Genomic DNA, 13,162 nt, shown 5'->3' with positions numbered 1-13,162 from the left:
CAAGTCACTTAACCCCATTGCCTAGCCAAAAAAAAAAAAAAATTAATGGAAAATAAAAACAAGGTAGTTTAGAGAAGGAGGGTATTAATATTTGGAGGATTGAGAAATGCCTTATGTAGAAGGTAGTACTTGAGCTGTAACCTGAAGGAAGTAAAGAATTCTATGAGGCAAAGGTGAGGAAGAAGAATTTTGATTTTATTTTAGAAGCAATAAGGAGCCACTGGAGTGTTTTTATATCTATGATTAAGAAAAATCATTTTGGCATCTGTGTGGAGAATTGATTAGAGAGAGGAGATGATGCAGGGTGACCAGTTAGGGGCCACTGAATAAGTCCATGCCAAGGGTGATGAGGGCTTGAGCTAAGGTGGTGGCTAAGGTGTAAGTAGAGGACAGATAAAAGAGATGTTGTGGAGGTATGAGCAATAAGATTTGGCAGCGGAAAAGGTATACACAGAGGAGGAAGAGTGCAGAATCAAGGATAATGCTTAACTTTTGAATGTGGGAAACTAGAAGGATGGTGATGTTTTCAGTAGATAAGAGGAGGATGGGATCTCTTTTGCACATGTTGAAGTTGAGATATCTGTTGTCCATCCAGTCTGAAATGTTCAACAGACAATTGATAATACTGAACTTGGGCTTAGGGTATGTAGACATGGGTTTGGATTATATAGGTTATGCATATATAGGAGTCATCTTCACAGAAGTGATAAACTCATGGGAACAGACAAGGTTACTGAAAGAAAGCATAGAGAGAGAAGAGGGCCCAGGACAGAGCCATGGGATATACCCATGTTTGGAAGCAAATGAGCCAGCAAAGGAGATTAAGGAGCAGTTAGGCATGCAAGGAAGAGAATCAGGAGAAAGAGTGTCATGAAAACCCAGAGAAGAGAGAGTATCCCAGAGAACGTGGCCAACATTTTCACATGTGGCAGATAAGTTGAGAAGGATGAGGACAGAGAAAAGGTAGTCAGATTTAACAATGAAGCGATCATTGGTAACTTTGGAGAGAGGTTTCAGTTGATGAAGTCAAGGGGCAGATTGCAAAGGCTTGAAAAGTTAATGCAAGAAGAAGAAGCAGAAAGAATGATTATAGAAACCCTTTTTCCCCTACAATTTTGGCTGAGAAAGGAAGGGGAAGTGTAGGTGAAAGCTACTTCCTGATTTAGTAAGCACAAGTCACTAAGTTTTAGACACAAAAATAAAGGAGTACATAGGACTTGTTCTTAAGGAGTTGACAATTAAATAGGAAGAATTTTATGGAGAATTAGTTTAATCAGATTTCTTCTTTTGGCGGTGATAGCATGAAGGGAATAAGAATATTCTTTGAGGGGAATGGTAGCATGGGGGATGGAAGAAATTGTCAAGCATGGGAATGCTTTTATAGGAAGAGCAAGAATAAATGGACTGATTCACTAGGATGAGGGATGTGGGGGCAGGGAGGCAAGTGAAATTGTGCCACAAAAAGTATGAAGTTAAGGAGGTCATTTATCACTTGAGGGGCTCAGTTGGTATAGTGGGACTATTAACTGTGATTGAAATACTCTTTACTCTCTCTACCAGAATGATGAATTTCTACCCATTTCTTTTTTTTAAACAATTTTTTTTGTCATTCAGAACTTAACAAATACCAGCAAATACGAACAAATAAAGAACAAAAAAGATTATTGTGTACGAAACCATGATTCTCTGTTAGGTTCAAGTCTGTCCATTAGAGCCCATTTGAAGTATCACTTATTCTAAGAAACTTTGAAGCCTTCATTGATTCTTTCCCTCATCAATTCTGCATTAGGATTTTGGCAATTTTCTGATGGACTAATGTATTATTTTGTACTTTAGTTGTGTCTATCATATCACTCCCTATAAGACTGTAAGCTCTATGAAGGCAGATGCTATATTTTATCAAAGCTTTGTGTCTTACTTGGAGCTCACAGACTGCTTTGCACACAGCAGAGCAGTAGTTCTGGACCTTCCTTTTGTGCCATGGACCCCTTTGACCATCTGGCAGAACCTCTTCTCCAAATGTTTTTAAATGCAGAAAATAAAATACATAGAATGAAACACTTGTAAAAATAATACATTTTTTAAAAAAAGCTCAGGGGCCTCAGGTTAAGAGCCCCTTTAGTAGAGGAGAGGGACACAGAAAGGTACTATTGGTAGGACAGCAAATTTCAGTCTTTTTCAAAATTTTGCCCTGGGCTAGCCTGAATAGTCAAGAATTGCCTCAGTGATCCCAGTTCTGCTACTAACCAGCTGTGCAAACAAGAACACATTGTTTAATCTCTCCAGGTCTATTTTCTTATATAAATTGAAATAAGATATATGGGCAACATGATCTCCACATCCCTTTTAGCTCTTAATATTCTTTGATTCTTAAAAGTAGTGTGCTAAGGTTAATGCCACAACTCCTGTGCTATGAAGCATCAAGTAATAGAATAGGGTTTAGGGAACATAATCAATATTGAGGCAAAACTATAACTGTTTAATAGGAATGTATTACATCCTTAAAGTGGCAAAACCAATCCAGACCATGTCTGATTTGAATAGACTGTTTTGCATAGAAACAGCCCTCATTTTTGGGGGGGGGTGAGGAAGTTGGGGAAGGTGGGAAAAAGGAAGAACACAAATGTGTTTTCCTTGTTACTGAAGTTACATTCTGAGTACGAGCCTATCACACACTTCTCTTCCAAGGCTACATATGCAGTACGCAGAAAACCCTCAACAAGTTTGGTAGTAGAACATCCAAATCAGAGCAAATTGTGTAAATTAGAACAAAATTGCAAGGCATTTGGACCAAGCAGGCCTGTTGGTCTAATCAGGAGATGGGCACTATTTACTTTTCTGTAATGCCTGTTGGAAGAAGAGTGGGGGGGAAGAAGGCATCACCAATCTCTTGTAATATGTTTCTGAACTTGGCAACCTTAGTTGGGTTTGTCACATATTTGCAGCTTGAAAAGTATCTGGCTTTTACAACAGCCAAAATAAGTATCCTTTAATCACTTTCAACCCAGGAACAGATGGGCAAACAGCGCTTTTAGAAATGGGGCATACAAAATACTTCAGAATCAGCCAAAACTAATTAGTAGAACCAAACTCTAAAACTGATTTAGTATTTAATATATAGCCTCTTCTAAGCATTAAAAGCTGAAAGGAAATTCCCATTGTAGATGTTTTGCCAAAACCAGTGTCTAAAGTTCGGACATGATTAACTTACTAATTAACTTGTTTCTGTATCTTTTCTGATGTGTAATCTTCCTTACTTTTTTTCTTTCGTTCTATGAAAATATTATTTGATTTGAAACTCTGATGCATAAATTTATCATATCTAAAGGGAGAAAACCAAATTTTCCTATTGAATCTTGTTCTTCTCATTCTTATTGTAGTGGAAAGAACATCACATTTAGGATTGAAACCTATTCTGCTAGTCACAACCTGTGTGACCTTGGGCAAATCCCTATACCTATCTGAGCCTCAGTTTCCTTCTCTGTAAAATAAGAGGTTTGGCTTAGATGACTTTATGGTCCCTTCTAGCTCTAAATGTGTGTTCCTGTCCTCTTTCTCAGAGACTTTCAATGTGTAGTTGAAAAGGGGCCATAGGAAAAAAAAAATTGCTGTTGGCCATTTAGGTGTTTTTTTTTTTAAAGTTGATCTACAAAGAGATATGAGAAGACATCTATCTCTGTTCCTTTGCAGAAATGGGTGACCATGGAGGTATGAGATTCTGCACATAATGCAGTATTTTTTTTCTTATGCTATTTAGTTTTGCAGAACTTTTCTTTTTTTGTGTCTGAGATCTATTATCATTTTTTTCCCAGTTGGTCAGGTGATTTGAGTTACTTAGAGACATTCTGTAGTACCTCATATCAGTTCTGAGAACTGGTTGTAAATTTTCAATATGACCATTTCTAGCTCTGAATTGGCAAATGCTACAAATTAGGGCTTGATTTATTGTTTTATTGACTGTCTAGACTTAATAAAATGATGGAGAAAATGTTAATGCTACAGATTAAACTTAAAAATATGTCCTGAGAACTTCTTTTTCCCCTAGAGAGTCAGTTGTTAAACATACACCAGCATATCCCTGCCTGAAGCCTAGGTTATTACTCTTCCATGATATCTGTATGCATTTGGTCCTTCTATCCTTCTTTCCTTGTCCAAGCACTTTCTACCTTGTTTTTCCCTTTTAGATTTGTGGATCTTCACAGTTGACATTTTCCTGACAAGTAGCATGGCTCCATCTTAATTCAATTAAAAAATAATTTACTAAGCACCTGTTGTGTACCAGGAATCCATACTGTGTCATTGGAATGCATTTCTCTCATAAAACAGGAGAGATGAGTTCAATAAGTCTCTCTGGTTATGGCATAGCCTTTAAAATGTAATATTTTTATTATGAACTTAACAAAAAAAAAGAACATTTCAACATGCAAAGAAAAAAAACTTTGAACTTTTGTTATGCATATGTTTTTCTTCAATAAAGCTTTTAAAAGATGATTCAAATTTAACAAAGCAGTTTCCACACTGTTCCGGTTTTCTGTGTCCCTTTCTGAACTTTCTTCTGTTCCCTTCTGTGTATTTTAAAATTATTCATTAATGTTCTTTTCTCTGTCTTCTGTTTTTGGTATGACTATCACTACTCTGTCCTTCCCATATCTTCCTACCTTACAAAAAAGTCATTATTGGTAAAAATATACATATAAAATTGCATGTGACAAATCCACACATTGTCCATGTCTGAAAACATATATCTCATTTTATACTTTAGTCCATTAGTTCTATGCCCAGAGGTGGGAAACTTACTCAGTCTTCAGTGTCATACAGTTGGTTGTACTGATTCTAGTTCTTAAGGCTTTTACTGTTGTTTTTCTTTGTAATGTTTTTGTTATTTTACAAACTTTTATCTTGGTTCTGCCCAACTCACTCTGCATTGGTTCATGCAAGTCCTCTCAGTTTTCTATGAGTCTGTCTCTTTGATCATTTCTTACGGTCCAGCAATATTAAATCACATTTTTATACCATAATATGTTCAACCACTCCCCAATTGGAGGGCACCTACTTTGTTTACAATTCTTTGCAACAACAAAAAAGGGCTGCCAATATGTATTTTTGTACATATAGGTGGTTTTCCTCTGCTCTCATTTGGATATAAGCCAAGCAGTAGTATCACTGGATTAAAAGGTATGTCTAATTTGGTGACTCTTTGGGTATATATTCCAGAGTGTTTGGACCACATTACAGCTTTGTCAATGGTTCATTACTGTGCTTGTCCTTCCATAGCCCTTCTGACAATTGTTAGTTTCCTTTGTTTGGGGTTATCTTTGCCGATTGGATGAATGTGAGGTACCCATTCTCATATTTTTCTAAATATTTATTTTATATTTAGTATTTAAAATATTATATATATATATATATAAAATATATGTGTGTGTGTGTGTGTGTGTGTGTGTGTGTGTGTGTGTGTTATTTGGAACATTTTTTTCCTTATGGCAATTGATAGCCTAGCTTTTTCTTTTGTGACCTACCTGTTCATATCCCTTTGACCATTTATCTAATGGATAAAAGCTCTGGTTCTTACCTATTTTATCTATTCCACACACACACACACACACACACATATACTTATACTGCGCACACATACATATATATTTACATACAGACAGTTATTTAACCTGTCAGAGCTCTAGGCAGCTAAAACAGAGAAGGCACTGATTTGCATTGGTAAAGGGGAGTATCCTCATCTGGGTGTTGCCTGAAATAATGAAAGAAAAGTTCCTGTTCCTATCAGACCTTGAATATCAGGCCTTTATCAGAGAAGTTTGCTTTATCAGAGAAACTTGCCCCTGCAGTTAGTTATTTCCCTTTCTAATTTTAATTACATTGATTTTATTTGTGAATGTAACATTAGTCTTCCTTTGGACAATGAGACTGTCTAGCCTTTTCCTGATATATCTAAGGATCTCGCAGAATCTACCTTCAGGGCAGAAGTAAATGAAGAAGGAAAAAAGTCTCATTGAATGCCAGAATAACTAATTGTACATTTTTTTTAATAGAAGACTTAAGTGGATAATCAGCAGTTATATAGTGTTATATTCATTTTGCCAATCATTTAAAATCATTACAACTTATTTAAGTACATAGATTTTAATGTTACAGTAATAATGAAAATAAATTTATATACTGTTTGCTATGTTTCAGGCACTGTGCTAAGTGCTTTATAAATATTGTCTCCTTGGTCCTCATGACAACCCTGGGAGGTTGGCATTATCTTCATTTTACAAATTAGAAAACTAAGGCAAAGAGAGGTTAGAGTGATTTGCCCAGAGTCACACAGCTAGTAAATGTCTGAGGCTGGATTTGAACTCAGGTCTTTGGGATTCCTAGTTGAGCACTTGGTACACTATGGTGCCACCTAGCACCCCTATTGTTATTTGATGGTTGTTCAATCATATCTGACTGTGATCTCATGGACCATATCATGCTAATACTGTCCATGGGGTTTTCTTGGCAAAGATACTGGAGGGGTTTTTCATTTCCTTCTCCAGAGGCAAATAGAGGTTAAGTGACTTGCCCAGGGTCACACAGGTAGTAAGTGGCTGAGGCCGGATTCGAACGTAGGTCTTACTGACTCCAGGCCCAGCACTATCTCCTTTGCGCCATCTAGCTGTCTATTGTTACTTACACATATTTGTTGTTTTTTTGTTTTGTTTTGTTTTTTGGACAATTGGGGTTAAGTGACTTGCCCAGGGTCACACAGCTAGTGTCAAGTGTTTGGTCTGAGGCTGGATTTGAACTCAGGTCCTCCTGACTTCAGGGCTGATGTTCTACTGTGCCACCTAGCTGCCCCTACTTACAAATATCTGAAAAAAGAAAAGAAAACAAAATCTTTCCATTTTCATTTCTAGGTCCAAATCTATTGGCCATAGTGCTGACATCGAAAGAATTGGGCCACATTTAGACATTTATCTTGCCTTTCAACCTCAACTCCGAAAGCGTAAAGACAAAATGAGCAAAAAGATCCTGAAAGCAATCATCTTGATTCAGGGGGCCGTTAGGGGGTGGCTTGAACGGAAAAGACTCAAAAGAATAATGGCCAAGGTAATGAATGTGTTTAAAAGTTCTTCTAAACTGGGTCTATTAACATTTTGAAATAGTTGCTTAGAAATTACTTCTGTGCACTTTCTAAATTAAATACCAGCCAAATGAAATATTCAATTGTCAGTAGATTGTTGATGAAGATAATATAAACTTCTTGAGAACAAAGTTGCTCTATTACTGTCACTCTATCTCAGGACCTTGTACTTAGTAGGTACTTAATAAAAGAATTCCTTTATTTAGTTAGTACTAAGCATAGTGCCTGGCACAGAAGAAATGCTAAATAAATGTTGTTGTTCAGTTGTTCAGTCACACCCAATACTTCCTTACCCTCTGGACCATACTATCCATGAGATTTTCTTGACAAAGATATTGGGATGGTTTGTCATTTCCTTCTCTAGTAGATTAAGGGAAACAGAGGTTAAGTGACTTGTCCAGGGTCACAAAGCTAGTAAGTGTTTGAGGTCAAATTTGAACTCAGGTCTTCCTGACTCCAGGTCCACTGCTCTATCCAGTAGGCCACTTAACTGCTAAATAAATCCTTACCATTTATTCAACATTTATTAAGTGCCTAAAGTATGCTTTAATTCCTTAGAGATGATAATATTTCAAGATACGTAATCATGAAAACATCACCAAAAGAATATTCATGTTGACTCCTTGGGTTTTTGTATCACAGAGCACCTTGGGAACATTGAAAACATTGTACAATTTCCCAAATGCAGGTCAGTCCATTTTCTTTCTCCTTTTCAGCTCTGGGCCCAGCTCATAGCCCACATACAGTGCCTAGTCTAAACATATGTAATTAGCAACAAACTTAATAGACTTGGTGTCCAAAATTATGCCATAATCCAGAAATCAGGATTGAAGAATTTTGCCTCCCAGGCTCAGACTCTCACCATGAAAGACCAGAGTTGACTTCAGTGGTCCCTGTCTTGTAGAGATGATTGTCACATCTATTCAGGAAACACTTATGAAGCACATAGTTATGTGCAAGCTATTGTATGAGACTCTAGGTTTTATGGAGATAAATATGGCAGCTTCTCTCCTCAAGAGTTTATAATCTAGTAAAGAAGGCAAGAGACAAATAACTGATACAAAACAATAGGAGAAGTTTGAATTGCCATCTGTTTTAGGGTGACTCCCAAATTTACACACCCAGTCCTCTACCTGGATTATCTCGAAGGCATCCATCCTCATCATGGCCCCAAACAAACTCATGATTACAAAGCTTCCCATTTCCTCCTACTGGCCATCCTGGCTGGCCATCTTGCCATTAATCCTACCACTACTTCTCTTCTCTCCATCTGGAACAGTACTCTTTAGACTGGAATTCCCAAAACCTCCCTATCCTCAATCTTGGGAGAAGTTACTCTACTTGCCTTTGGAACTAACTCCAGCCTGGAGGCTGAGCTTTCTTGATTGGTGGGTGATTGAACACTATTTTACTTAGCCCATTATATTTAGCTAGCCTCACACTAGACTATGCTTAAAATACCGTATAGCAATGCCACTTAAAATTAAAAAATAAAATCACACACTCATTATCATTTTTGTTTCATTGGTCAGAAATTTTATTTGATTCTAATAAATGTACAAGATACTCTTTGTTGGGAGACAACCATTAAGGTTGGATTTGGCTCTAAGGTAAAAGTTTCCTTTTGTTCCTCCCTCCCTCCCTTCTTTCATAATCAATATACAATAAAAAAAGTTTAATTTTGTCTTCTTCATACTTTTTAGACAGTTATGTGCCTGCAAAGATTTAAGTCTGCCGTATATAAACATTTAGGGGCAGCAAGGTGGCACAGTGGGTGGAGTACCAGACTTAGAGACAGTAAGATTCACCTTCCTGAGTTCCAATCTGGCCTCACACACTTACCAACTGTACCCTTGACAAGTTACTTCACCCTGTTTGCCTCAGTTTCCTCATCTGTAAAATGAGCTGGAGAAAGAAATGGCGTACCACTTCAGTATCTCTGCCAAGAAAATCCTAAAAGAGGTCATGAAGAGTTGGACATGACTGAAAATAACTGAACAACAAAATAAACATTTGTGAAAGTTTCTTTTTCCTCCTCATTTACATTGATGATAGTTTTGATATAGATGTACTCCATTCTCATACAGAGTTAACGAAGATAAGGAAATAGGCATCTAGTTTGGTAGTTGCTGATATCCCTTTTGGGGTATTAACGCTGTCCATGACTTTTCCATTCTTTTATTATCTTCTTTTCCCTGAGATATCTTTTAAAATAATTATTCAATGTTTTCAAGATTGTTTTGTTTCCAGGAAGGATTTTCTTGGTATAACTCTAGTTTAGCCTACTTGTTCTTTCAGACTTAGTCTGTCTAAATGCCATTTCTATTTTTTCATATAGCACTCCAGAGACATATGTTTTAAAGACATAATGAGGAAGTTCCATTGTCACCAATAATTAAAATAGATTATTATAAAAATATTAACAGATTTGTTCCTTTTCAGGTGTAGTGATTATCTTCTTACTAGTTTCGTCTCTAAATGCCTTTGGGATGGTGTGGTTCATTTGAGCCTCATGCCGAGCTCTCTACAGATTCTTTTTTCCCTAAGTGGTTTTTTAATCCTTTTATAAGACAGCACTACTCATGATTTTCCACCATCCTCTTCCATGATATTTTACAAACGAGTTTGCATATTCTTGCCATCTCTGTTTGCTAGGCAAAGAGTTAAAGTGATTATTGGCTAAGGAAGTTTCTAAGCTCTTTTGGCCTCCTTTTTGTGATGACTGCTTTATACTGGTTAAATTTTTATCTTTGCTTTCTTCTATTTCCCACTTTTTAGTGTTAATACCTTATTTGAATGTCACATTGCAGCAATTATAATTGTTCACAGCATTTTCTTCTCACCTCTGGCCTTTATTTTCAATTTTATGTTTATATTAACCTTTGTTTTAATTCTTACTACACATAGACAGTAAATTCTACTGTGATTATCATACCAGGAAACAATACTTTTCTTTCTGTTCAAATACAGTCAGTTTTATTTGTCATTATCTTCAAAATGTTCTTACTAACCTACCAAAAAGCTATAATGTTCTTGAAACTTCTCTTGAAAAATCATTATATAGTTCCTAGTGTAACATGTGTGTGTATGTGTATGTATGTGTGTATATGTATGTGTACACATGTATGTGTGTATATACATATATCTATACACACATATATATGTATTTAGAAATCTGAGTGATTCAGTTTTATATAATCTCAGAGATAACTTTTATTTCCCCCAGTGTGCTTAACATCAACTTTATCAGAGTATTCTAGCTTCAGAATCTTTGCACCTCCATTTTTTTTTTTTTGGTGAGGTATTTGAATTAACTCACCATGAAAAATTTCATTACATTTTTCTTTACCTCATTACTCTTTCCTCCAAGGTTGTTTTAAATGCATCTTTCATATAGGAACAAAGAAATAAGTCCACTCGAAAGCTGTCTCATGGAGAAAACCTTTCATTAGCATCAAGAACACTGCCATCATTGCCTTGTTTTTCCTGCTCATTTTTTTTCTTTTATTCATATACTGTGGACTACATAAGGCTTTTGGTTCAAATCCAATCAATCAAGTAATAAAAATTTATTAATTGCCAACCATGCTGTGCCAAGCACAAAACCTTGATAAATTTCTCTTTAAGAAACGAGTGATGGGGAAAGTCTTATACATATGCAAAGGCTAATCTAAGTATCTCAGCAGAAGTTCTTAACCTAGGTCAATGAACTTATTTTATATATCTATATATTTATATATAAAAACTTTATAGATTAATTGTATCCACTATGATTGGCTTCCTTTGTAATTGTATTTTTTTTTTTTAGTTTTATTGACTTAAAAACATTATCCCAGAAGGGCCTTATAGGGTTTAGCAGATTTCCAGATGGGTCTATAACAGAAAAATGGTGAAGATCGTCTGCTCAAGAGCCTTGATCATTTTGTGGAAGTGATATAAGAAATAGTTTCAAAGTTTTAACATGCACTTAGACTAATAGACTAATTCCTTAATTTTCTCATATGGGAGGGATGATATCACTCCCTACATCACCTATTTGTCTCACCTCCTTTTATCATAATAATGTCTTTTTACCCTATTTAATTTTTTTAAGTGATTTAAAATTTGATTGACTTTTTTTGGTAATTGGGGTGTTCTCACATAATCTATTACCTTAAATGATAACTTTTACAAAGCTTGTGTAAATTTTTCATTGATTCCATAACTTTTTTGTGGCCCTTTTAGTACAAAAATTCTTCTTATAATCCTAATGATGATTGAGAGTTAAGTTGTACTTGGTTTGGCTTCAAAGTTTATGTAAGGAGAGTTAATAGCATCTGAGCTAGTTGCCATAGTCTTTACCACTAGTTCACATGAGTAGTCAAATCCTGCAATAATGAAATCATTTTCGATGTTCAAGTACACCTTGGGTTAAATTATGTCAATTTAATTTAATATTCAATTTAAAAAGTGGATGTGGTCCTTGTTGTCATGGAGCTTATAATGTAATAGGGAAGATAAGACACATCCATAAATAAATGTAATAAAACTTGAAAACTGCATGAGATACACAAAAAAATTGTTGTAAGAGTTTAGAGGAAAGAGAGATCACTTTGTATTTGGAAGGTCAAGGAAGACCTTACAGAAGGACCAGCATTTATCTGGCTTTTGAAGGAAAAGTCAAATTTCTCTACTCTGTACATAGTCTCAGTAATCTTATTTACCTCCATAGCTTCAATTATTACTTCTCTAAAGATGACGATTGCATTTTCATATCTGGTTCTGTTTTCTCTTCTGAATTAGCTCTATGTCTTCAACTCTTTGCTAGATGTCTCTACATAGGTGACTCATTGCCATCTGAAATTCAATATGTCTAAAAGTGAGATTGATAATAATTTCACCTAAAACTTGCCTCTTTCCTCCTAATTTGCTGATTCCTTATGGCACTATTATCTATCCATTTTCCCTAAATTTCCTCCTTTACCTCAGAATCATCTTTGACTCTTATTTTAAAAAGAAAAGTCTTGTTTTTTTTTAATGAACTTAACTATTAACAAACATAAACAATTTAATATGTAAAGAAAAACAGACAGGAAGATTGAATATATGTGTAATGAGGCTCTGGCCTCAACTCTTATACTGAGGCTGACTAAACCAGGATTCTGGAGCATGCTTGAGAAGTTGAGGGTACCTTTCTCAAATGCTATAAGATTGAGCCCACATTCCAGTGGGGTCCCCCCCAATGTTAACCTCCAGTGACTGGCATCCCAGTTCAATTGGACCAATCAATATTAATTAGGTTTTACAAAGTGGTACTTGCCTGGAAAATTGAGCAAAAACACAAGTGTAATAATAAAATAATTACCTCCAAGGGTTTTTGTAAGGATCAAATGAGATAATAATTGTAAAGCACCTGGCATAGTGCTTGGCACATAGTAAGTGCTATTTAAATCTAAGCTCTATCATTATTATTAATAATAATAACTATAGCATGTTACTTTCAAAATTGTCCTGCTCATTGGTGCTTCCTTTTGAATTTTTGTCTTTTATGTATTTAAAATATATTGCAATGGCCCTCTTTTTGCATCACTATTGTTTAACCCCCTTACTTCCTTAGTTCCTCTCCCCAATTAAAAACAGAGGGGGAAAAATCTTGTAACAAATAGGCATAGTCAAGCAAAACAAATCCTCATGCTGGCCATTTCCAAAATATGTATTTCTTTCTGCACCTTGAGTCCATTACCTCTCTGTAAAGATAGAGGTAACATGCTTTATCATTGATACTCTGAAGACACAGTTGATATGTCATCATTCTTATAGTACAGGAATATTTCATTACATTAAAATACCATGGTTTGTCATTCCGTAATTAATGCGTAACCTCTTACAAAATCCAGTTCTCTCCTCCTCTTTCCCTTCACTCTTCTCTCCACTCCCTTTCTAAACTAGTGCATTCTTTTACACAATCTTGTATTTCTTGAAATAAAATCTTTGGAACAAAACCAACCCACCCCCAGATCCTCTGTTTTTCTTACTTAATGCTTTTTAAACTGTTCA

The 13,162-nt window shown here is 35.6% G+C and overlaps 1 protein-coding gene across 1 annotated transcript in view; it reads left to right on the top strand.

Annotated features, from left to right (window-relative positions):
- Positions 1-6,487: 6,487 nt before the first annotated feature.
- IQCM (IQ motif containing M) overlaps positions 6,488-13,162 on the top strand; it is a 240,631-nt gene continuing 233,956 nt past the window's right edge. The window contains exons 1-2 of the mRNA XM_027866818.1: positions 6,488-6,492; positions 6,921-7,092. Of these exons, the coding sequence (XP_027722619.1) occupies positions 6,488-6,492; positions 6,921-7,092 (177 nt within the window). The remainder of the gene's footprint in view (positions 6,493-6,920; positions 7,093-13,162) is intronic.

This window comes from Vombatus ursinus, unplaced genomic scaffold (assembly GCF_900497805.2).
Source record: "Vombatus ursinus unplaced genomic scaffold, bare-nosed wombat genome assembly UNPS02014784.1, whole genome shotgun sequence".
Lineage (NCBI taxonomy): Eukaryota > Metazoa > Chordata > Mammalia > Diprotodontia > Vombatidae > Vombatus > Vombatus ursinus.
Note: the sequence above shows the minus strand (reverse complement) of the source record. Positions and strands in the feature narration are given on the sequence as shown.